We start from the raw sequence: 26,437 nt of genomic DNA, 5'->3' as shown, positions 1-26,437 counted from the left end.
GTAGTGCTGGAAAAGCACAGCAGGTCAGGCAGCATCTGAGAAGCAGGTGAGTTGACATTTCGGGCATAAGCCCTTCTGCAGAGCACTCAGTTCCTGACCTCATGACCACATTGGTCAACAAAAGAACTGAACTCCAGGGGTAAGGTGAGTGACTGTCCTTGACATCAAGGTAGCTTTTGAGTATGGCAACAAGGAGTGTGGATGAAACTGGAGTCTGTAAGAATCTGAGAAAAATCTACTGGTTGGAGTTATATTTAGCACAAAGGAAGATAGTTGTGGTTTTTGGAGCGTATTCATCTCAACTCCACAATGTCATTGCAGGCATTCCTCAGGGCAGTGTCTTAGGCCCAACAGTCTTCAGCTGCTTCATCAATGACCTCTTCTCCAATATATGGTCAGAAGTGTGAATCTTCCCTGATTAGACACCATTCAGCACTATTGTGACACTTCAGATGCTGATGTAGTCTGTCTATATGCAGCAAGACTTCCATGCTAATAAGTGGTGAATAACTTACATGCAATTCAAGTACTGGAAAATGACCATCTCCGTGAAGAGAATCTAACTGATCAACAGCATTTACCAAACTGAAGTTCTCATTGGCCAGAGACTGAATTGCACCAGCCATATAAATACATCGGCTATAACAGTGGGTCAGAAGCTAGGAATTCTGTGGTGAGGATCTCTCCTGTCCCGCCAGTACTTGTCCATTTATCATCAAGGTACAAGTCAGGATTACTCTTGGCTGGTTGAGTGCAGTTCCAGCAACACTGAGGAAGCTTGTTAATATCCAAGACATGCTGCTTGACTGGCATTCCATTCATTACTTCAATCTTGAGACCTTCCACCACTGATGCACAGTGATAACAATGCATACCATCTCCAAGATCCACAGCAATAGCTTAGCAAAACTCCTCTGACAGCCTTTCAAGCAAGAGAACTCCTCCACCTAGAAGGATAGACGTGATGCATGAAAACCTCAAAGTCAAGCCACATGTGATGCTGATTTAGAAGTATATCACAATTTCTTCGATGACGCTGGATCAAAATCTTTTGTAACAGTACTGGGGTGTCCCTACACCCCAAGAACTGCAGCACCTCATGAATAGAGCTCACTACGCCTTTTTTAAAAGTTAGGGATGCGCAATAAATGCTGGCCTTGCTGGTGACACTCCTTTCCAGTAACAAAATACACAGATGCAGTGAACAGTTAAGAATAAAAATAGTTCATTGTTATATATTTTGAGATTAGAGTGTGAAAGTAAGAAAATCTTGGTGCAATTATGGGGTTTTGGTGAGACCCCAATGGAGACCTTTGTGCTGTTTTGGTCCAAGGAAGAATCTTCATTCAATGGAAGAAATGCATTGTAGGCTCACTAAAACGATTCCAGGGATGAAGTGGTTGTTTAATGAGGGGAAAAAGCATGCAAGTTCAAAGCACTGGTTGGCCTTATCATTTAGTAAGAATGACTGGTCTAATTACTTCCTCCATGCTACATTTCTGCCTATCCCCAAAACCTTTTGACTCTCTTGTTAGTTTCTCTTGTCCCTTAATCCCATTTATTAGATTGAATAGTTTGGATGTATAAATACAGGAGTTTAGAAGAAAGCGAGATTGTCATGTAAATATAGAAGATTCTGAGAGGCCTTGAAATACTAGCTGCTCAGAGGCTGGTCTTCCTGATGGCCAGCCGTTTAGGGCCAAGATGACAAATATCGTCACTCTTTACAAATCTTTCTTTTGCCCTCTTCTCTTACATAGATTTTACATTATAGAAGAAGCCCAGGTTTGTACAGATTCTGAAAGAACTACCCACCTAGTCCCATTCTCCAACCCTAACTCCATAGACCTCTAACATTATGATTTTTAATTTATGGAATTCCACCTCCACCATTTCAAATCCTACCAACTCTCAACAGTTTCTTGTCATCTCACGCCTAGCTCTCTTGCTGAGAGTCTTGAAATTGTGACCTTTTAGTTACTTAATTACCAACTAATGGATGCAAAATGTCATCCTTTCCCCTGTCAAAATTGTTAATAATTTTTAACACCTCTTATTCTTCTTGAGCTTTGAAGAATAAGCCCAGTTTCTCCAACCTTTCTTTCTATCTAAAATGACTCTTTCCTAATATCATCCTAGTAAATTTCTTTTGTACTCCCTCCTTCCTTAAATAAGGTGTCCAGAGCTTAACACCTTGTTACAAATGTGGTCTGGCTGATATGTAGAAGTGTAGCATCATTTTCTTGCTTTGATACTCATGCCTTCTATTTATAAACCCAGGGATCCCATAAGCCACCTTAACTACTGTTTCAATTTGCCTGGCAACCTTCAGAGAATTATGTTGTTGAACCCCAAGGTCCCTCTGCTCCTTTACTCCCCTCAAAGTTGTACCATTTGAGCCTGTATTGTCTCTCCATGTATTTTCTGCTGAAATGTATGACCTCTCATTTCTCTGCCTTTAAATTCATCTGTCAGATATTTCGCCAACTTGTCAATTTCTCTCTGAAGTCATTCTGCATCATCCTCCTAATTCACTATTCTTCCTAGCTTAGTATTGTCTGCAAATTTAGAGATTGTGTCCTCAACACCATTATATACATTGGGAAAAAAGCAAGGGATCTGTAGGGAGCACCACTTTAAACTCATTTCCTGTCTATGAAATGTCCATCTGGACCTACCGTCAGTGTTTGTAGCCAACTACTTGCAATCACTGCTGCCAAGGATCCATCATTTCTAATTTGCTAACCAACCTGCCATGTGACCCCATACTCAATGTTTTCTGAAATTCCAAGTATACATCATCCACAAACTACCCACATCCAATGCCTGTGACACCTCAAAGAACCCCATAAAATTTGTCTGATGTGACCTGCTCTTGACAAAGACATGTTGACTGTCTAATATTTATTTATTTTTCTCCAAGTGTATATTTATCTTATCTGGAAATGTGTTGCTGGAAAAGCGCAGCAGGTCAGGCAGCATCCAGGGAACAGGAGAATCGACGTTTCGGGCATAAGCCCTTCTTCAGGAATGGGGAAAGTTTGTCCAGCAGGCTAAGATAAAAGGTAGGGAGGAGGGACTTGGGGGAGGGGCGTCGGAACCGTCGTTTTGTTGTGGTGTGACGATGGAGGAGTCCAAAGACCTGCATATTCTTGGTGGAGTGGGAGGGGGAGTTGAAATGTTGAGCTACAGGGTGGTTGGGTTGGTTGGTCCGGGTGTCCCAGAGGTGTTCTCTGAAACGCTCCGCAAGTAGCCGGCCTGTCTCCCCAATATAGAGGAGGCCACATCGGGTGCAGAGGATGCAATAGATGATGTGTGTGGAGGTGCAGGTGAATCTGTGGCGGATATGGAAGTTTCCTTTGGGGCCTTGGAGGGAGGTGAGGGGGGAGGTGTGGGCGCAAGTCCCATATTATGACCTACATCAGTTTTCCCACTATTGATGCCAAGTTGACAGATCCTGGGTTATCCTTTGCCCCATTCTTAAACAATAGCAACACATTTGCAATCTTCCAATCCCCTGGAACTAATCCTGTCCACCCCCACTCCAGCAATCTAGAATCTACCTCATCCAGGCTGTTGACTTCCCTGCTTGGGAGTGGTGACTTTTTTTTTAGCACTACTTTGTTATGTATCACTATGCTGCTCGGTTGCTTAACACCCACATTTTCAACTGGACAATTGTCTCCATCTTCTAATTTGTTAATGACCGAAACAAAGTATTTACTTAGTAACTCTGCCATATCCTTTGCTTCAGTGAGCACCTTATCCTGTTTGGTCCTTTTATAGATATAGAATATATAATATATATAATATAGATATAGAGTATTCTTCTATCTTATACTATTAATGTTTTGAAGGACATGTTTTACAATTTATTTTAGCACAGTCTGCTACCCTTTTTGGTGTGCTTCCTCCTTCCTTCCTTCAGCCTCAGCCTGTCTCCTCCATTTGAGATATGCTTCCTGATACCTATTTCATTGTATTATTCTGGTATGCATCGCATGTCTCTCTCCCTTTTCTCATCAAATCGTTAGTCATCGAGGGTACTATAGCTTTGAATACCCCATAGTTATTTCTCATGGGTATGTGCCTAGCTTGCATCCTATTCCTCTCTCTTTTGAAAGTCTCCCATTTTTCATCTATTGTTTTACCATAAAAATGTGTTTCCAGTCAACCTGCTCCAACGTTTACATGCCTAAAATCTGCCCTCTTCCAATCTGGAATCTTACTCCTTGACTGTGTTTTATCCCTTTCCAACTTAGTATTGAACGTTTTTGTATGATTGCTATTTCCCAAATGCTCTCCCACTGATATTTTCCATTAGGTCTGCCTTATTTTCTAGTACCGCTTCCTCCCTGGTAGGATTGAAAATGTTCCAGAAAGTTCTCCTGCACACATTGCAGGAATTTATCCCCTTCTGTACTTCCAAGCTGAGGCCCATTAGTCAACCCACCACTCTGATTTACAAGTTTAAAATCCATCCTCACGACACTAGTTACTCTGTCAGGCAGGAGATTAGTTTCATTTCAGCTCAGGTAAAGCCCATCTCTTCTGAACAGCTTTCTCCTTTCCCAGAGTGATTCTACTGTCTCACCTCCATACCATCCCTCAAGCTACATATTTACCTCCCTGTTCTGCCTTTGCCTAAATGGTGAAGCTTATGGCATAGGTAGTATTTCTGAGATTACTGCCCTGGAAGTCCTATGTTTCAGCCTCCTTCCTAACTCCTGAAATTGATTTTGAAAGTCCTCCAAGATATCCCTCCCTAAAATTTTGTTCCTATATGAAGCAAAACCATGTTCACCCTGCTCTTTCTGGAAGTTTATCCAGCCTTTCCCCTACATCCCAAACCCTTTCACCCAGGAGGTTCATGTGCACAAATGCACACAGCCCAAAATGAGCAGTCTGATTGGGCTGAAGTTGATGTTTTTAAACTGTAATCAATGTGGAAATTTGGGAAAGTACATTTGATGTGGAAAGTCTGCCTTTATTATTGGATAGTAAAGCATGTTCGAGTAACCCTTTTGATTAATGTTGCTTTTATTTCTTATGTTTCTAGCCAAGTTTCTGGCCTTGTTTGTATTCACTGAGTGCAGAACAAAATATTAGTGGCCAGAAATTTCAAACTTCATGTCTCTTCTCATGTGTAATCCAGAGAGAAGTTAAGGCAGGGAACTTACCTGCAGTAAATCACCTGACAGTGTGACTGCAACTTTCCGATGTTCTAAACCTTCATATGCAAGTGCACCAGGGTTTAAGAGTTTAATTTACGGAGTCCTCATCTATGAATTTGCATTTTATTAACTCACCCTCAAATTAGATGGCACTCACAATATGTAACTTGAACCTACAACTGTTGAATGTGTTTCGAGTTGCATTTAATTTGCAATTATCTATTCTGCCAGTGAGTTCCCATTTTCTTTTTAGGAAAATGGGCAGTTGAGGAATTGATGGAAAACACAGTGCCTGGTGACAAAGGTTTGGTGCTGAAGTCAAAAGCAAAGCACCATGCAATCTCAGCTCCACTGAAGAAACCATTTTTGTTCAAAGCTGAACCTCTGATTATCCAGTAAGTACACATTTGGTAATCTTGGAGAGGGAAATTAGCAACTAATTTATCAAGTCAACAATATAGTATTAAATATGTTTGGGCTATATTTGATTTTCATTTTTACATTGTAAAAAGAATCATGAGCTGAAACTCATGTTAAGGTTTAGTTTTGTTGCTTTATCGGACCAAAATTGAAAAAATATTGATTATGCAAAATTGCAAAAGAAAATTGTAAGTATGTGTCTACTTAGAATAGTTTCTGTGCTCACTCGATCAATTGATTCACATTTTCCTGATGTTAGAAAAAAAGGACTGTGCTTTACTTTTGTGTATAACTTGTTTTGCCTTTAAGTTCCTAATGTGCAAATGCCAGAAATGTTAACACTTAAGCTATTTTAACATCTTGACAAAATATCATGACCCAACAAATTTAAGTTAACGCATAACTTCTAAAATCAAGAATTGGCAAAACAGAAGTGCAAGCACTTGCCTTATCAGCATACAAAGAGATTTAGATTTGCTCACTGTTCCAAGAATTTTTGTTTGCTTTTTTTTTCAAAGATCTTTAAGTTGATTGCTGAAAAGTCTAATTCCCTATTGTTCTAGCTTTATTACTGAAAATGCTATACTAAAATATATAAGTGCAATGAGATTTGGCAGAAGAGAAAATGTATATGTATTAATCATATTGACACTTCTATTTTTCTTAAATAAGTGTAAGTGCAGATTTGGCAATAAGCATGGTTCATGTGATCCCTGTAGTGTGCACCCAGACTTGGTCATCAAATAAACCCTAAATGATTTCAGTGGGGAGCAACAAACAGCTGAAGATGGTGACGAATCTGTTAATGCTTAGAACTGGAATGTGAAGGGCATCAGTGATAGTAAAATTGAATTGGAAAAACTAGAATGTAACAGAAATAGGGTTAGGCATGACTAATTGTGATAGAGGTCATGATTTGGAGATGCTGTTGTTGGACTGGGGTGTACAAAGTTTTAAAATCACACAACACCAAGTTATGTGAACTAGCTTTCGTAGCGCTGCTCCTTCAGGTGGTTGACAACCACCTGATGAAGGAGCAGCGCTCCAAAAGCCAGTGCGTCCAATTAAACCTGCTGGACTAAACTTGGTGTTATGTGATTTTTCTCTTTGTGATAGAGGTGGGGAACAAAAATCAAGAGTGCCTTGTTTTCAATCAAGTCAAAAATTTCACAACACTGGGTTATGGCCAACAGGTTTATTTGAAGCCACAAGCTTTTGGAGCCCCACTCCTCCCTCAGGTAGCTAGTGAAAGAGAATACATCGGATACAGAAATTAAGTAAAAGATCAAAGGGTCATGTAAGTTATGCGAATGTATTGAACAGTACTCGATATCACCAACTCCTAATTTCCAGGCACCATCCTACAAGTTATCTGCTTTATCCTCAACCACAATGTCTTCATCTTCAACAACTAGTACTTTATCCAGACACACTGAACAACCATGGGATCCAAATTTGCACCCCAAATGCCAACATTTTCATGCACAAATTCGAACAAGACTTTGTTGCACAGGACCTCCCAACAATGCTTTACACCAAGTATATTGTAGAGCTTCTGGTTTGCATGTGTAGTTTGGTTTTATTTTGGGTGGCTGTGACACTGGACTTATATAGGGAATGTGAAATAAAGAAGGCAGTAGACCGATGTTTCTGGGCAAAATCTGTTTATTTAACTACGAAAGTTAAGTATAATACAAGAAATAAAAGGCAAATGTAATAAAGCAACGAAATTAACACAATTGTACAGAGGACAGTAATTTAAATACACTATCAAATTAAACAGGTTAAAACATTACAATTGTTGTTTAGCTTTGAGTAATCAGACACTTACTTTAGGTTTCCTATACTTGGGGTACCCTGCACTGTTACCACCTATCTTCGCCTCCCTGCTAGCTGCGTCAGAAATTTTGGGGTTGAGGGTGTTTCGGCTCAGTTTTAAACACTTTTAAAGTGCGTCCAGTTGGTTGGCTTTCTACCCTCTTTGATGTCCTTAGTTGCGTTGATGCTGTTTGGTTTGCCTTCCTGGTTCAGCTTCTCAGTTTAGTTTGTGTTCCAAAGCTGCTTGTTGGGACTAGAGCCAGTTTGGCATCTGCTTGTTTCTGCACGAGCTTAATATTGGAAAATGCTCTCTCTCCCAGATCAGGGCTAGCAGTTATGTAAACTGTGTGTCCCATTATCTCCCCTCAAGTCTGTATTGATTACTGAGCTGTTGTTGTTCCTCTTGGGGCTGAATGAGCCTCCTAATTACTGGATGAGGTATGAATGGTTCTCCAGTTTAAAGTGAATGGGTTTCCGATAGTTTTGAAGGTCCAGTATTTCTCTTGGATGAATGTATGTTGAAGTTGTACTGGTAGTGTGAAGGCCTTCACATTCAAAGGCAAACAAGTTTACATGTAGTACAATGGTGTGGAATGTTCAGTATCTGTCTGAGCAAACTGATTTAGAAGTTGAATAGTTTTGTATTTTTATAGGCTCCAGAATGTCTCGGTTATTTGCTCTGCAGGCTGGTGTTCATTGTCTTTAGCTGAGGTGTTTGTGGGGGTCTTCCTTCAGCTTTACAAGCAAAACCTCTGTTTCAGACAGCTGCCCCTAAGCTTGCGTATTGCCTTGACTGTCTCGGCCAGAGAGCTCAATGAATCTTCGTTCAAATGTGAATTCCATAAATTCCTGTGCCAAGGTCCAAGGGTTTTAGTCCAAGGTATGTGATGGGGATTTTTGCTCCACTTTAAACATTGACATTTTCTTCCTTTTGGACTCATGGTGAGGAATCACTGAAACAGCTATATCGTGATGTCAACAAGTTTCATCCTATCAGACTTACCGTGGACTACTCTTTAGAATCCGTCTCATTCGTGGACACATGCATCTCCATCAAGGAGGGACACCTCAGTATCTTCCTGTACCACAAGCCTACAGAAAACCTTATGATGCTGCATTTCTCAAGTTTCCACCCTAAACACATATTAAAACAGTCAACAAACAAGCCCTACGCATACACAAGATCCTTTCAGATGAGGGGGAATGCAACAGATGTTGAAGGATGCAGTCAAGGAAGGGATGTGATGCTCAACTCATCAATTGCCAGTTCTGACACACCACAGTAAAAAAAACATAATGGCCTCCTCAGAAGACGCAGAGGATACGATCGATAGGATACCCTTCGTCTAGTACTTCCTGGGAGTGGAGAGACTATACCATGTTCTTGGCAGCCTGCAACACATTGATGAGCAATTTGCCAAGATCTTCCCTACACCTTCAAACGATCACCAAACCTTAAACAGACTATAGTTTGCAGCAAACTTCCCAGCTTTCAAGACAACTTGACCACAATACCTGTAAGGGCGTGTCAAAGCATCGACATGGACACCACCACCACATGCAAGACAGATATTCATGTGACTCTACCAACATTGTCTATCTCGTACACTGCAGGCAAGGATGCCTTAAGGTATGGTATATTGGCAAAACCATGCAGATGCAATGACTATGGATGAATGGATATCATATAACAATCGCCAGACAGGAAAGATCCCTCCCAGTGGGAGAACACTACAGCAGTCAAGGACATTCAGCCTTTGATCTTTGGGTAAACATCATCCAAGGCTGACTTTGGGTGACACAATGATGCTAAGTAGAGGCTGAGAGCCAAGTTCGATAAAGATGACCCCACCACACAGCTTGTGTGCACCCCCCCAAAAACTTCCTCACTGCACATTTGGTCTTAAACCTATGGGGTGAATTCGCATTTGCTGAAATGTTATATGTTATATTTTGTCCAAAGAGTGTATTATCTGCAAATGGAAATTCACCCCATAGATTTTGAGAATTAATTTATAAAACGCCACGTTAGTTTACTTTCCAAAGTAGGAACTTATCTGTAGACCATCTCTTTCCAGGTTGAGATACAAACCGACTTGAAACAAGCCCTCAAACCTAAAGTGTGTTGCCTGACCTGAGATATCACCTTTTTATACTGAAAACCTTAAGTTATTTTGGAATATGACCTGAAGAAAAATTCTGGGATTTATATATTAATCAGTCAAAACCTGCACTTCCATTCCAACTAATTAAAGACTTAATAGGCATCTAGGTTTGTTCAGTGCATTCACATAAGTTGTCTGACCCTTTGTGCTTTTACTTATAAATGGTGTCCAATGTATTCTCTCTCACTAGCTACCTGGGGAAGGAGTGGGGCTCCCAACGCTTGTAATTTCAAATAAATCTGTTGGACTAAAATCCGGTGTCATGTGAATTTTGACTTTGTCCACCCCAATTCAACACCGGCACCTCCACATCTTGTCTTGAATATGCTTGTAATGTAGAAGAGTAAGAGGTGACTTGATCTGAATCATTAGATATGTTGAGGGTCTTATCAGGAGATGAGGATGGCTGTTTCCTCATGGAAGAATGTAGAACTAAGAATGCAATCACTAATTTATGACAGATGAAGCAGCAAAAATGTCTGAGGATCAACAGTCTTGAAACTCCGTTGAAACTTGATGGAAGCAGAGTTTTTGGATATCTTTAAAATAGGGATAGATTGATTCTTGTAAATCCTGGGGTTGAGAAGTTAAGAGTGGGCCAGAATTTAGATTTCAGATTAGTCGCCTCAGTGATAAACCTTTTTTTTAAATGGCGGACCTTACCTGAGGGGCTGATTAGCCTCTTTATTGATGTTTTTGTAATGTTTTACTTATTTTTTTAAAAAATTAGCTAGCTAATGAGTTTGCTTCAAAGCAAAGTTGAAAATGGTTTATTTATTGAACAAAAATGCTGGCCCATCCAAAATTAAGTTCTGATTAAATGTCTCTGGTTTAATAACCTGGTGAAACATCCGACCCAAAGGCTGACTATATGCATGATGGTTTTATGTGCTTGTTTTCCAGGTATGAAGTGAACTTCCAAGCTGGCATTGACTGTGGTGGTGCATACCTAAAGTTGCTTTCGCATACGGACGACCTGAAGCTGGTAATTACTTGAGATCTGAAGCACTTCTTTTCTTCCCCATGCCTTGTATCAGTGGTCATTCATACTGGAATAGCCTTCTGTTGTCACTTATTGAAGAGTGTGGTGCTGGAAAAGCATAGCCAGTCAGGTAACATCAGAGGAGCAGGAGAATCAATGTTTCAAGCATCCGCTCTTCAGGAATGAGGAGGTGACCCAAGGGTGTTGAGAAATAAAATGGGAGTGAGGTGGGGCTGGGGCGTGCAGGGGAGGGTAGCTGAGAATGCAATAGGTTGATTCAGTTAGGGGGTGAAGGTGACAAGTCAGAGGAGGGTGGAGCAGATAGATGGGAAGGAAGATGGACAGGTCGAGAGGGCGGTGCTGAGTTGGAAGTTTGAATCTGGGATAAGTTGGGGGGACACTGGGATTAGAGTATGGAGGCATCATCAACCACATGGAAGGGAAAGTTGTCACCTTTTGTCCACCTATTCCTATAAGTCTAATTTTAAAAAAACTGTATCAATAAGATGCATGATTTTTTTGTCTGATTCTGTCATTAAAAACTCACCTGATGCGTGAACATCACTTTGTTTTTTGAAGAAGACTGGCCATTCTTACCAGATCTGATGATTATTGTGAGCAATACATGCAGACTTTGACACTTTGCATTTTCAAAATAGCACTCAGTCAAGTTATCTGCTAAGGCACAGAAGGGACATGCACAATTGATACTGTATGAAATATTGTGGCACCCTTTCATGTTACTTAGGAAAAAAAAGCAGCTAATAGGTTTTTGTTTATTTTTGCTGAACCCATTTCAGCATTGCTGTTATTTGAAAATAGTCTTGTTAATAATCCCTGCAGTTTTCCAAACATCACCTCATCAGAGATGTATCTGTGTTTTATCAGGTGTTGTTTTAACTCCTCTTCATTAATGCTGACACTGCCATGATACTTGCATTTGCACTGACCTGGGAGATTCCTAATTGGCTAACATGGATAACACAGAGGAATCAGACTGAATCCTAAAAAGTTCAAAGGAGAATGTAAAAAGAAGAGGCAAAAGGTCAGGACAAGAATAGATTGGTTGCTAAGTAAAAGGGAGCCTAGAGTTTTTTCAGTTGTCAGAGTAGTAGTGGAGTTGGTTTGGCAAGAAAATGGTGACAGGTGAAGAGAAAAAGCGTGGTTGAGATCCTGAATGAATACTCTTTTTATTAGCCTTTACCTAGAAAATGACTTTGCCAAAAAAAAACAACATTTTCAGGGTACTGAATGAGAAAATTAAGAGAAAATACAAGTTTTTTTTTTTTGAAAAATGTGTGCAATGTGGGCATCACTGGCTAGGCCAGCATTTGCTGCCCATCCATTATTAAGTGTCACCCACACACTGAGTCTGGAGTGGAATAAGGGTGGTAGTTTCCTTTCCTAAAGGAGATTAATGAAGCAGATGGATTTTTCCAATCATTAACAATGGTCATTATTAGACCCCCCACCCCCATTCAAAATTCTTGTTATTGAATTCAGATTCCACCACCAGGTGCCCAGAATATTACCTGGGTCTCTGGATCGATCCAGTGATAATACCACTAGACTATCTCTTCACCTAAGAGGGGAGCTAAAAGTATGAATTATATAGTTTTCACCAGTACCTAAATTGGAAAATCTGATCTGGTTGGAATGATTCCTGAAGAAGCTGCTGATCATAATCTCTCGATTAGTCCTTGGGTGCAGGGGTGGTGTCAGAGCCCTTGAGGATTGCAAATGTTACACACCTTTTGCACCAAATGGTGAAAGATAAACCTGGCAATATGAGGAACACAAGGAAACTCCCTACTATCACCAAGTGCCTCATCTCAGCTGATGAATCTCTTCCATGTTAAACACCATTGGAATAAGCAGTGAGGATGGTAAGGGCACAAAATGTGCTCACTGGGGACTTTAAATTCCATCAGCAAGTGTGGTTTGACTAAACTCATCCAGTCCTGATGGACATATCTGTTGCAGCCCCAGTCTAGCAAATCGTAAGAGAACCATTAAGAGGGAAGCACTTACTAGACCTTGTGCTCGTCAGTCAAAGTGTTGCAGATGCATCTGCAAATGAGCATATAGGTAGTGACCACTGCACATGCCTTGTAAAAACAATGTCATCTGTCCACTAAGTACAGTCTCTATCTACTGTCGTGCTAAAGGGTATAAATCAAGGGTATTTGAGGATTAAGGTGTAGGAGGGAATGCCAAGAATAGAATCAGGAATAAATTTAAGTGAGGTCAGCCTGGTGACACTGCAACCTGAGACAAGTTGCATGCCAAATCATGGGGGATAAAAGATGACAGAGCTGAGGAATCCCATAGCAACATATCAGATCCCAGCTTCACAATCCTCCCACATATTGTCATGAATGGTGATTGTCAATTAAACAACTAATGAGGAGAAAGCTCCACAAGTATCCCACCCTTTGTGCTGGGGGAGCTCCACAATGGGGAATTCCCACTGGTACAATAAATGAGTTTGAATCATTTGCAACATCAACAAACAGAAGGGCTGAGTGGATGATTCATCATGTCGTCTTTCTGCAGTCCCAAGTGTCACAAACCTCTGACAATTCAGCTCACTCCAAATGACATCTCAAAATTATTTGAAGGCACTGGATACTGGAAACACTGTATCCTGCCCACATCCTAGCAATAGTATTGAGTGGTCCACAGCTAACCACACCCTGGTCATGCTGTACCAGGACACCTACAGTATTGGCATCTACCCAACCATGAAAAATTGTCCAGGAGTACCTCCTTAGAAAACGCAAGGTGAAATAACTCCATAGAGGTTGGTATACTGTCACCAAGTCTCCCTTTATTGACACTGATCCAGCTTCTTCAGAGCCAGCTCTCAGAACAGGATGTCTGACTCTCCTTATCTGTTAGCCAGGGCGCCCTGATTGGGGCTGTTAATCTGGTTCAATGAGAGAGCTCATTCTATGAGCTTCACCTGGCTGACCTCCTTACAGTCAGTACACATAAAATTCAATTCTGCCCATTTCTCCCACTTAAGATAAAAAGTATGAGCAGTAGGCCGTTCAAGCCTGCCCCACCCAGACCTGGTTGGTCTGGTTGTGGCCTTAACACCACTCCTGACAATCCCCCCGTAACATTTAACTCCCTCATCGACCAAAAATCTGAAAAATTAGAAATGGAGTTAGATAATGACCTAGCCCCTCCAGCTGTTTGTAAAGGAGGATTCCAATGGCTAACAACATAATGAAAGAAGAAATTACTCCTCTTCATAAATTGGAGAATATTTTACATTGTGACCTCAAGTTCTATATTTCCCCATGAGAAAAAATACCCTGTCAAGCCCACTCCATTCTGTTTGCTTCAGTAAGATCACCTTTCTTCTAATCTCTAATGAATGTTGGTTAACTTACACAACCTTTCAACATGAAATAACTCTTACCCAGGAATCAGCATAGTGAACCTTCTTTGAATTCCTTCCAATGCAATCCAATGAATCTCGTTAGCTTCCTGTCAGTAATCTGCCAATTAATGCAAGGTGCAATGGTGCTAACAAGCAGCAGTTACACAGCAATACTTTGTCTCTGTCTTCAATTAGGAGAGCAATGAAGCTGTCATTCTAGTTAGAGAACAAGTTAGAAATATTAAATGAAATAAGTATAATGAGAAGGGAAGTAATGGACAGATGTCCTTGAAAGTGGTTAAATCGGGAAGGAAGCCAGGGTGAAAAAATGTTTGTTTACAATAAATAAATCGATGGGAAATAGGAACAGGCAACTTGGCCCCTTGATCGTGTTCTACCATTCAACAGATCATCACTAATCTGACACTCCTCACTTCCACTTTCCTGCCCCTTCCCCCAACTCTTGATTTTCCCCTATAAATATTTTTGTTGATTACAAAATCAAGTATAAATTATCTTTGTCCTGATTAGCTGTCAGTCAGGCACATTGATCATCTTGGTGATTTAATTCTGTAGTTACACATTTGTGACTGCTTGTGCAATAATAGAGCAGAGTAATCAGTACATTCTCTTCCTAATGAAGTTATCACATTGCTATATGTGAAATGAATCAGGACTTTCTCATCTTCACTTTCAGATGGATGTAAAAGTGAAATGTCTATGCTAATAGAATTTTTCTAATGCTATTATTTTGTACAACACTCATTTCTCTATTTGTCTATATATTATAATTTCCCTTTTGGATGACATTTTCTGTTCGTGTAAATTGCTTTTTTTTAATTCAGAGTTGCCTCGCCTCAATTATAATGTGTTATGTTGAAGGAATATATCATGATACCATGATATTGAGGTGCAATTTCTTAACAAGATTTTCTGTTGATAACCTGCGTTTGTTTTTACAGTAGTGCGTATAGAGCTTTCAAGCAATGATGATTGTATATGTTGGCAAATTTTACAAGTTTTATATATTTAAAAGAAAATGTTAGCAGCGCTCAGCAGGTTTGGTCCCATCTCTGGAGCGAGCATAACAGTTAACAGAACTGACCTCTACCTCAATTTTCCCATCACTGTAGACCCTGTAAAACTATGTAGGTTGTCAGGCTGTCTCTGACGCCCCACTACCAATCACTGTCTTTTCCAAACAGTATTCTTTTTCATAGAGAGTCTAGCCATCAAAGTCTCTATTGTCTCTCAGGATGTTGGTGATGGAACTTTTCAGGATCAGCGCAAGAGTTGACATCATGGCAAGTGCTCGATACTGAACATTGGAGTGTTAAAAGTAATATTGGCACTTACTCACCTGCGATTTATTCTAGAGTGAGGTAGAAACTATCCATGCACATTGCTGCATAAGGAAGTCACAGAAATCATCCACTGTCAGGCTGACAAATAACTTGTTTGCACAGTTAATCTTGCTGAAAGAGTAGTTGACTTCAGAACTATGACTGGATTTCTTTGTGTGCATAGGATCATAGACTGTATTCATGTGGTCATCAAGGCTTACACAGGAAGTGGTGCGCTTCCTAAATGCTCAAGTCACCTGCACTATCCTAACAGTCAAGAGATGCATAGTTGGCCCATCTATAACTAATCTGTTGTTCAATTGACCACCTATCGCTAACACCTCTAGCTATTCGTTCTGAGGTGTGCTGACTCCTACAGTAATGCCTCCAGGACAGAATCACTGAATCCCTGTATCATTCCTCATAATAAAGCTATTTCTTCTGAGCCTGCATTCATAAACACCCTTTCTTTTCAGTCTCTCTCCAACATGTTGAAGATACTTTCAAAAATAAGCCCAACATCTTGCTGTTGGGTGCCACAATTTGTCCACTACCCTGAATTGGCCATCTCTCCCAAATAGCAGTCCTTCCAGTTTGGAAATGATTCTAGAGCAATGTCCTGGCCTGGTGAAACCCAGCGCAGTCTGAAGTCCAGGCCCAATGGACTGGAGGCTAGGTGTCAGCTTGGACTGGGTTGGAAGACTGGTTCTGAAAATTTTTTCATCACAATTTATTCCTAATATTTGCAATGCTGGGCTTTTTACTTTTTTTAAGAACTGTAACTAAAGAAATTGTACCTAGGAACCTTTTGTACCTAAAAAAAAAAAGATGCTGTAAGCAGTGATGTATACACTCTTCACTGTACTCGTTTCAGTTCACATGACAAAGTAATTCTAATTAAGTGACTGACTCTCAAAGCCAAATGTATGCCACTGATTAAAATATGTCAAACGTCACGTTTATCCAGTTGATTTTGATCAAATTCAAGCCAATGTTTCAACCTTTCAGCGGATAATTTTACTTTCTCAGGATTCTAGGTAATCAAAGATGGAGGACAGGAAAAATTTCTAGCTTTAACAGGCTGCTCCTTTTTTTTTCTTTTGAGGTATTTTAGGTGTTGGAGGTGATTTCCTCCTAATTCCAGAAGCAGCAATTACTGTTTTATATGCTGTTGCATGGTTTTGAAACTTTGAAGGGATAAAAAAAGTCAAAACAACGGCACTTTTAAAATGGAGAGGTACAGACAAATGCAGCACATGGTGTGGTCAGTGCAGAAGAGAGAGAGAAAGAAACCCTCATTGCTAACTGACAGAGCAGTTACTGTCTTTGCTGTTGAATTCATGTATCGCTGGACTTTGGAGTGCATCTGGGAAAATTAACGAACAGTGAAATTCATAACTGATCATGGAGGAACCTGTTTGGGAGAGGTTACAGCACAGACAGATAAGTGAATAGTTTTAAGTGTGGCCTTGAGTCTGTATTAGTGAATAGATTATGTTTTATTGAGCTATGTCTCTTGATTAAACTTAAAGATATAAGCAATAAGTATTAAGTTAGCCTGGAGCAGTGTTTTGTAGAGGAATAATTTTCTGGGTCTTCAGACTGGAAGAAACAAAAATGGGTGTTATTGAATGATATGCTCTTCTATGTGGGAGTTAAGGGGGCGTTGACGTGTTACTGAGGATTATGTCTGCAATAAATGCCATTGGTTGCGAATCCTATCAGATCGAATGGCACGGTTAGAGTGACAGAGGCAATGAGGAATTTACAAGAGCAAGGGGGTCTGATGGGTGACAGTTATAGGAAGGGAGACTACAGTCACAGTTGGGTTAACTCTAGAAAAGGTAAGGAGTAGACAGGTAGTGCAGGAGTCTTCTGTGGCTATCCCCATTTCAAACAAGTATGCTGTTTTGGAAAATGTAAGGGGTGATGGACTCTCTGGGGAATGTAGCACGAACAGCAAAGTTTCTGGTATTGAGATTGGCTCTAACGTATTGAGGAGTATGTCTGGTTCCAAGAGATCGATTTGTGTTAGGGGATTCTCAAGTCTGAGGCACAGACAGATGTTTCTGTGACCAACAGCAAAAAATCAGAATAGTGTGTTACTTCCCTGGTGCCAGGATCAAGGATGCCTCAGAGTGCAGAATGTTCTCAAGGGGGAGAGGGGCCAGCAGGAGGTCATTGTACACATTGGAACCAATGACAGAAGGGAAAAGGTTGAGATTCTGAAGGGAGATTAGAGAGTTAAGCAGGAATTCTAAAAAGAAGGTCCTCTAGTAGTAATATCTGGATTACTCCCGGAGCATGAGCTTGAGAATATGAAAGGGAGGATAGAGCAGATGTATGCATGGCTGAGGAGCTAGTGCAGGAGAACAGGGTTCTCACTTTGGATCATCGGAATTTCTTCTGGGGTAGAAGTGACCTATACACAAAGGACAGATTGCATCTGAATTGGAAGGGGACTAATATACTGGCCGGGAGATTTGCTAGAGCTGCTTGGGAGGTTTTAAGTTAGTAAGGTGGCCGGGGTGGGGGGGAGGGAGGGAGGGGGAGAGAGAGAGAGAGAGAGAGAAGAGAGCCAGGGAGATGGTGAGGAAATAAATAAATCTGACACTGGTTCAGCTGAGAAAAGAAATGAGCCAAATGGTCAGGGACAAAGCAGAGAATAAGATAGGACTGATAAATTAAACCGCTCTTATTTCAATGCAAGGGGCCTAACTGGAAGGCGGATGAACTCAGGGCATGGTTAGGAACATGGGGCTGGGATATCATAGCAACTACAGAAACATGGCTCAGGGATGGACAGGACTTGCAGCTTAATGTTCCAGGATACAAATGCTACAGGAAGAACAGAAAGGGAGGCAAGAGAGGATAGGGGGTGGCATTTCTGATCAGGGATAGCATTACTGCTGTACTAAGGGAGGATATTCCAGAAATACATCCAGGGAAGTTATTTGGTTGGAACTTAGAAATACGAAAGGGATGGTCACCTTATTGGGATTCTATTATAGACCTAATAGTCAGTGGGAAATTAAGAAACAAATTTGTAAGGAGATCTCTTATCTGTAAGAATAGGGTGATTATGGTAGGAGACTTTAACTTTCCAAAAATAGACTGGGACTGCCATAATGTTAAATGGAGGAATTTGTACAAGGAGTGTGTACAAGAAAGTTTTCTGATTTCCGTATGTGGATGTACCTGTTAGTGCAAAACTTGACCTACTGTTGGGAAATAAGGCAGGGCAGGTGACTGAAGTGTCAGTGAGGAAGCACTTTGGGGCCAGCGACCATAATTCTATTAGTTTTAAAATAGTGATGGAAAAGGATAGAACAGATTTAAAAGTTGAAGTTCTAAATTGGAGAAAGGGCAATTTTGATGGCCAATTTTAAGCAAGAACATTCAAAAGCTATTTGGGGACAGATGTTTACAGGTAAAAGGACAGCTGGAAAATGGGAAGCTTTCAGAAATGACATAACGAGAGTGCAGAGCCAGTATATTCCTGTTAGGGTGAAAGGAAGGGCTGTTAGGGCTGGTAATTGGAGACATTAAATGACTGGACATGCACGTGGACGGCAGTGAATTGAGGGGTGCATAGGTTAGGTTATTTTATATTAGGAATAATCCTTGGCGCACCATCGTGGGCCGAAGGGCCTGTTCTATGCTCTACTTTTCTATGTTCTGTGGTAAATATAGAGAATGCTGGATGACGAAAGAGCTTGACGGTTTGGTTAAGAAAAAGAAGGCAGTGTATGTCAGGTATAGATAGGATAGATTGGGTGAATCCTTAGAGTATAAAAGCAGTAGATGTATAATTAAGAGAAATCAGGAAAGCAAAAAGGGGACATGAGGTAGCTTTGGCAAATTGAGTTAAGGAGAATCCAAAGGGTTTTTACAAATACATTAAGCACAAAAGGGTAACTAGGGAGAGAACAGGGCTCCTCAAAGATCAGCAAGCTGGCGTTTATGTGGAACTGCAGGAGATGGAGAATCTAAATGAGTATTTTGCATCAATGTTTACTGTGGTAAAGGACATGGAAGATACAGAATGTACGGAAATAGATGGTGACTTCTTAAAATGTCCATATTACAGAGGAGGTGGTGCTGGATGCCTTGAAACACAAAGATGGATAAATCCCCAGGACCTGATCAAGTGTACCCTGGAACTCTGGGAAGCTAGGGAAATGATTACTGGGCCCCTTGCTGAGTTATTTGTATCATCGATAGTCACAGGTGAGGTGCTGGAAGACTGGAGGTTTGCTAACATGGTGTCACTGTTTAAGAGGTGGTAAGGGTAAGTCCGGGAACTATAGACCAGTGAGCCTGACGTCAGTGGTAGGCAAGTTGTTGGAGGGAATCCTGAGGGGCAGGATGCTCATGTATTTGAAAAGGCAAGAACTGATTAAGAATAGTCAACATGCCTTTGTCCATGGGAAAATCATGTTTCACAAATCTGATTGTTACTTTTTCAAAAAATAACTCCGGATTGGGGGCAGAGTGGGAGATGTGATCTATATGGACTTCAGTAAGGCATTCGACAAGGTTTCCCCATGGAGACTGGTTAGCAAGGTTAGACCTCAAGGAATGCAGGGAGAACTAGACATTTGGATACAAAACTGGCTCAAAGGTACAAGACAGAGGGTGGTGTTTTTTCAGATTGGAGGCCTGTGACCAGTGGAGTGTCACCAGGGATGGTGCCGGGTCCACTACTCTTCATTTATATAAATGATTTGGATGTGAGCTTGAGGTATAACTAGTAAGTTTGCAGATGACACCAAAATTGGAGGTGTAGTGGACAGCGAAGAAGGTTACCTCTGTTTACGATGAGATCTTGATCAGATGGGCCAATGGACTGAGGTGGCAGATGGAGTTTAATTGAGATAAATGCGAGGTGCTGCATTTTGGGAAAGCAAATCTTAGCAGGATTTATACACTTAATGGTAAGGTCCTGGGGAGTGGTGCTGAACAAAAAGACCTTGGGGTCCAGGTTCATAGCTCCTTGAAAGTGGAGTTGCAGGTAGATAGGATAGTGAAGAAGGCGTTTGGTATGCTTTCCTTTATTGGTCAGAGTATTGAGTACATGAGTTGGGACATGTTACAGATGTGCAGGACATTGGTTAGGCCACTTTGGACTACTGTGTGCAATTCTGGTCTCCTTCCTATTGGAAGAATGTTATGAAACCTCAGGTCAGAAAAGATTGACAAGGATGTTGCCAGGATTGGAGGATTTGAGCTATAGGGAGAGGCTGAACAGGCTGGGGCTGTTTTTCTCTGGAGCGTCGGAGGCTGAGGGGTGACCAGATAGAGGTTTATAAAATCATGAGGAGCATGAATACCGTAAATAGACAAGGCTTTTCCCTGGGGTTGGGGAATCCAGAACTAGAGGGCATAGGTTTAGGGTGAGAGGGGAAAGATATAAAAGGGACCCAAGGAACAACGTTTTCACACAGTGGGTGGTGAGTGTGCGGAATGAGCTGCCAGAGGATATGGTGGAGGCTGGTACAATTGCAACATTTAAAAGGCCTTTGGATGGGTATATGAATAGGAAGGGTTTGGCGGGATATGGGCTGAGTGCTGGTGGGTGGGACTAGATTGGGTTGGGATATCTGGTCAGCGTGGACGAGTCGGACCAAAGGGTCTGTTTCAGTGCTGTACATCTGTGACTATGACTCTCTGTTGCTGCTCCGTTTAAAATTCAGGGATATGAAATTCTGTACTTTGACATGTTTTTCTGACCACCGCCTCCCCTTTCTCCTTCATCCTTTGCTTTATTCCGTTTGTACGTAATCTGCAATGTTGTGTTCTGTTGTTAGTATGGATTTTGCCCTATATTAAATGCACTGACTGCATTGAATACTGAAATTCTGAAATGATTTTCATCATTCCATACTTATGCATTAGTCTGCGTTTATCTTCCATAATCTTCAAAAAGAAAGGAAAAGCTGTTTCTACCCACTTGAAGTCTAATAGTTTCACCCATTTGAAGAACCCTGGAAATATTTGCATTTAACTGCAGATCAAAGTGTTCTAAGTTTCCAACCCTTCACACTGCAGCCTTGAGTGTGATGTATCCATGATTTGTTGTCTCTCCATTTCCGAGCTTTTTGACTCCACCCAATCTTACCCTTGACAATTACTTGCTAGTGTTGCAATTCCATCTACTTTTGTATCTTCCTCTTCCTGACTTAGGATACATGAATATGTAGCAACTGAAATTCTGGCAAAATGTGCTGTTACCAGTTATTTCAAATCCAAACCTTTTTTGTGCCCTTTTGACCCAAGTGTCATGTCTGAAGAATACATTTGCATTATCATCATTTACACTGAATTCTCATCTTGGATATTTAAGATTATTCAGTCTAAATGTAATCAAACGTTGTGCTGGAATTTGCTGAAACAGGGCTTTTATACAAAAGCAGTTTAGTAACACTTTCTCCTGCACTTTTTTGGCATGAGGGTTTTTGAGTTTATAGAATTACAGAGCATCTGGAATCTTGATGGAGATAAATGTTTCTTCTTTTGAACGATGAAACTTAAGAACTGAAGTGCATGCATATGCACATGGATGCAAGCATGTGTACACTCTCAAACACGCACAGCCCAAAAAAAGCTGTTGCATTGAACCAAACGAATGCAATGTCAAATCAAGCTTCGAAATAAAGAACAAAGAAAAGGCTGTGTTCAACAAGAGAAAAGATATCATTTTTAATGTTAATTAAAATGTCTAACAATTTGCAATCTAAAAGTGACTCCAGAAATTGTCTAAAGCCAGGCAATGAATGGAGGTCAGTAATAAATAATGATATTAAATCTTGGGTGGGTTTGTTTTATGCAAATGCAACGACTACATAAAACTCATGGGGTCTTTAGGAGTGAGTTTTTTTTTGAGATGTGACACAGTAGCTCAATGGTTAGCCCTGCTGCCTCACAGCGCCAGGGACCCGGGTTTAATTCCACCCTTTGGCAACTGTCTGTGTGGAGTTTGCACATCCACCCTGTGTCTGCGTGGGTTTCCTCTGGGTGCTCCTGTTTCCTCCCACAGTCCAAAGATATGCAGGTTAGGTGATTTGGCTATGCTAAATTGCACAAAGTGTTAGGTGCATTACTCAGGGGTAAATGTAGGAAATAGAGTCTGGGTGGGTTACTCTTTGGAGGGTTGGTGTGGACTTGTTGAGCCAAAGGGCCTGTTTCCACACTGCAGGGAATCTAATAAATGCTGATTTTGCAATGCCAACAGCAGTATGACCCATTCAGCAACTTAAAGCAATTTTATTTGCTCTCTTTCTTGTTACAAGGTTGCTGTCCAACTTTCACACTAATGACATGTTGTTTCAAATGTTATTTTCAGCAAATTTTGATCTTCTTTCCAGTTATCTCTATCACTAGGTTTCTCTCGCATACGCAATTGATTTAAGTTAATATTTCTGATGCATGTGCTATCTAATATTACTACTCACTGGGGAAATATGGAGTCATCACAAAAGTTAAAGTACGTAAAATTCCCGAGATTACCTGTCTTTTTGACCCAAGTTGACCAGCATGAGCCAGGTTTCTTTAGAATGGTTACTATTTATTGCAAATAAATCCGTTCTAGCCACTGGTAAATAATGAACTATGCCTGTCTAGTAGTTGCCATCCTGTGGCCCTCGACATTGGTCCTTCATAGAGAAGGTAATGAATTTTTAAATTCTTTAAGATTAGATTCCCTAAAGTGCGGAAACAGGCCCTTCTGCCCAACAAGTCCACACCAACCTTCCGAAGAGTAGCCCACCCAGACCCATTTCTCTCTGACTAATGCACCTAGCACTTTGGGCAATTTACGATGGCCAATTCACCTAACCTGCACATCTTTGGACTGTGTGGGAGGAAACCGGAGCACCCGGAGAAAACCCACACAGGCACTGGGAGAATGTGCAAACTCCACACAGACAGTCACCCAAGGCTGAGAATCAAACCTGGGACCCTGGTGCTGTGAGGCAGCAGTGCTAACCACTGAGCCACCGTGCCGCCCACTAATAATCTCTCAAACTTCATACATGGTTTCAGCTTTTACTGCTCATATCCACTTCTCAAAATTACTTGCTTAACCCTTTCAAACTTGGTATGGTCTTTGTCGAACATGTTTTCTTAAATTCCCAAAACCTTGTTTATATGCATCAGGCATTAATTCATATGCAGCCAATATAGTTTTCTTTAGAGCATCATCATAATCCCAAGAAATATGATGCTGTGGCCATTATGGAGACTTGGATATCATGGGCAGGAATGGTTGTTGGATGTTCTGGGGACTAGATGTTTCAAAAGGAATAGGGAGTGAGGTAAAAGAGGTCGGGGAGTGACATTGCTAATCAGGAAGAGCCATAACAGCTGTGGAAAGGGAGGTCGTCAAGGAGGGTTTGTCTACTGAGTCAGTATGAGTAGAAGTTGAACAGGAAAGGAGCAAATCACCTTTATTGGGAGTTTTCTATAGACCTCAAAGTGTGGCACTGAAAAAGCATAGTAGGTCAGGCAGCATCCGAGGAGCAGGAGAATCGACATTTTAGGCATAAGCCCTTCATCTTGGAAGTGGGGATGGAAGGGGAATGAAAGATAAATGGGTGGTAGGGTAGGGGTAAGCCCCATGTCCCCTCCTATTTATATCTCAGCACCCCGCCCCCTCCCCCAACATCCCTAATGAAGGGCTTTTGCCCAAAACTTTGATTCTCCTGCTCCTCAGATGCTGCATGATCTGTTGTGCTTTCGACTCTGATCTACAGTCCTCACTTTCTCCTAGTTTTCTATAGACCTCTTTCTCTCTCACCCCGCGCACCCAAACCCCCCGCCACTCCCAGTAGCAACAGAGACGCCAGAGGAACAGATTTGGAGGCAGATTTTGGAAAGGTACAGAAGTAACAGGGTTGTTGTCATGGTTAACTTCAACATGCCTAATATTGATTGGAATCTCCTTAGTGCAAATAGTTTGGACAGAACAGATTTTGTCAGGTGTCCAGGAAGGATTCCTGACTCAATATGTAGATAGGCTGATTGGAGGGGAGACCATATTGGATTGGTGCTTGTCAGTGAACCAGGTCAGGTGTCAAATCTCTTGGTGGAAGAGCATTTTGGTGATGGTGATCAGAACTCCCTGACTTTATTATAATAGTGGAGAGGGATAGGAGCAGATGGTATGGGAAAGTACTTAATTGATGGAGGGGGAATTACAATCTTATTAGGCAGGAACTGTGGAGTATAAATTGGGAGCAGATACTCTTAGGAAAATGCATGACAGAAACGAGGTTGTTTAAGGAGCAATTGCTACAAATGCTGGATAGGTTTATCCCACTGAGGCAAGGAAGTAATGGTAGGGTGAAGGAACCTTGGATGACTAGATGTGGAACATCCAGTCAAGAGGGAAGAAGGAAGCTAACTTAAGGTCGAGGAAGCAAAGATCAGACAGGACTCTAGAGGATTACAAGGTCACCAGGAAGAAACTGGCTAGTAGGGGGCACGAAAAAGCCTTTGTGGATAGGATTAAGGAAAACCCCAAGGCATTCTGCACTCTTGTGAGGAACAAGAGGATGGCCAAAGTGAGGGTAGGGCTGATCAGGGATAGTGGAGGGAACTTGTGCCTGGTGTCAGAGGAGGTAGGGAGATCTTTATATACTTTGCTTCAGTATTCAGATAGTGAGTGGGACCTTGTTTTGCGAGAATAGAGTGAAATAAGCTGATATGTTCAAACATGTTGATATTAAGGAGGAGGACGTGCTGGAAATCTTGAAAAACGGGAGGATAAGTCCCCTGGGCCAGATGGGATATACACAAGGTAACTACAGGAATCAAGGGATCCTTTTGGCAATGATCTTTGTGCCCTCACTGTCCACTGGAATAGTACCAAATGATTGGAGCATGGCAAAAGTTATTCTTGTTCAAGAAAGGCTCATTCAAAGTAAGGAGGCATGGGATACTGGGAAATTTGGATGCAAAGTTGGCCGGCCCATAGAAGACAGAGGGTGGTAGTAGATTCTAGATTAGTGGTGCTGGAAAAGCACAGCAGTTCAGGCAGCATCTGAGGAGCAGTAAAATCGACGTTTCGGGCAAAAGCCCTTCATCAGGAATACAGACAGAGAGTCTGAAGGATGGAGAGATAAATGAGAGGAGGGTGGGGATGGGGAGAAAGTAGCATAGACCACAATAGGTGAGTTGGGGAGGGGATGAAGGTGATAGGTCAGGGGGGGGGGGATGCCCTGGAGTTGAAGTGTTCCAAGGCAGAAGATGAGGCGTTCTTCCTCCAGGCGTCTGGTGAGGGAGCGGCGGTGAAGGAGGCCTAGGACCTCCATGTCCTCGGCAGAGTGGGAGGGGGGGGCTGGTCCTGACCAGGTACTAACCAGGTACTATGCAAAGTATTCAGCCTGGACCAGTGACCAGTGGTGTTCTGTGGGGATCTGTTCTGGGACCTCTGCTCTTTGTGATTTTATTTATAATTAACTTGGATGAGGAGGTGGAAGGATGGGTTAATAAGTTTGTCAATGACACAAAATTTGGTGAATTGTCGATAGTGCTGTAGGTTGCAAAGGGACATTGATAGGATGCAGAGCTGCGCTGAGAAGTGACAGATGGAGTTCAAACTGGGCAAGTGTGAAGTGATTCATTTTGGAAGGTCGCATTTGGATGCAAGGTATTTGCTAAGGTTCCCCATGGTAGGCTCATTCAAAGTAGGGTTAAAGGCAGGATTCTTGGCAGTGTAGAGAAAAAGAAGGATCTTGGGGTTCATGTCCATAGATCCCTCAAAGTTGCCACCAAATTTGTTAAAGGTGTATGGTGTGTTGGCTTTCATTAGCGGGGTATTGAGTTTTAAGCTGTGAGGTTATGCTGAAGTTGTATAAAGGCCTGGTTAGACCACACTTGAAATATTTTGTTCAGTTCTCGTCATCTCATTATGGGAAGGATGTGGAAGCTTTCAAGATGGTGCAGAGGAGATTTCCCAGGATGCTGCCTGGACTGGAGGTGGGGGGATTATGAAAAAAGGTTGAGGGAGCTGGAACTTTCCTCATTGAAGCAAAGAAGGATGAGAATTGACTTGTTAGAGGTGTACAAAATGATGAGAAGCATATTGGATAGCGAGAGACTTTTTTTTTCCCCCCAGGGTGAAAATGGCTATCACGAAGGAG

The 26,437-nt window shown here is 41.5% G+C and overlaps 1 protein-coding gene across 6 annotated transcripts in view; it reads left to right on the top strand.

Annotated features, from left to right (window-relative positions):
• LOC122539368 (calnexin-like) overlaps positions 1–26,437 on the top strand; it is a 70,264-nt gene that overhangs the window by 16,410 nt on the left and 27,417 nt on the right. For all 6 annotated transcript variants that reach the window (XM_043674127.1, XM_043674122.1, XM_043674123.1 and 3 more), the window contains exons 5-6: positions 5,428–5,569; positions 10,481–10,562. In XM_043674127.1, coding sequence (XP_043530062.1) covers positions 5,428–5,569; positions 10,481–10,562 — 224 coding nt within the window. The remainder of the gene's footprint in view (positions 1–5,427; positions 5,570–10,480; positions 10,563–26,437) is intronic.

The sequence above is a fragment of the Chiloscyllium plagiosum genome, chromosome 32, assembly GCF_004010195.1.
Source record: "Chiloscyllium plagiosum isolate BGI_BamShark_2017 chromosome 32, ASM401019v2, whole genome shotgun sequence".
Taxonomy (NCBI): Eukaryota; Metazoa; Chordata; class Chondrichthyes; order Orectolobiformes; family Hemiscylliidae; genus Chiloscyllium; species Chiloscyllium plagiosum.
This window is presented reverse-complemented; position numbering and strand designations above follow the sequence as displayed.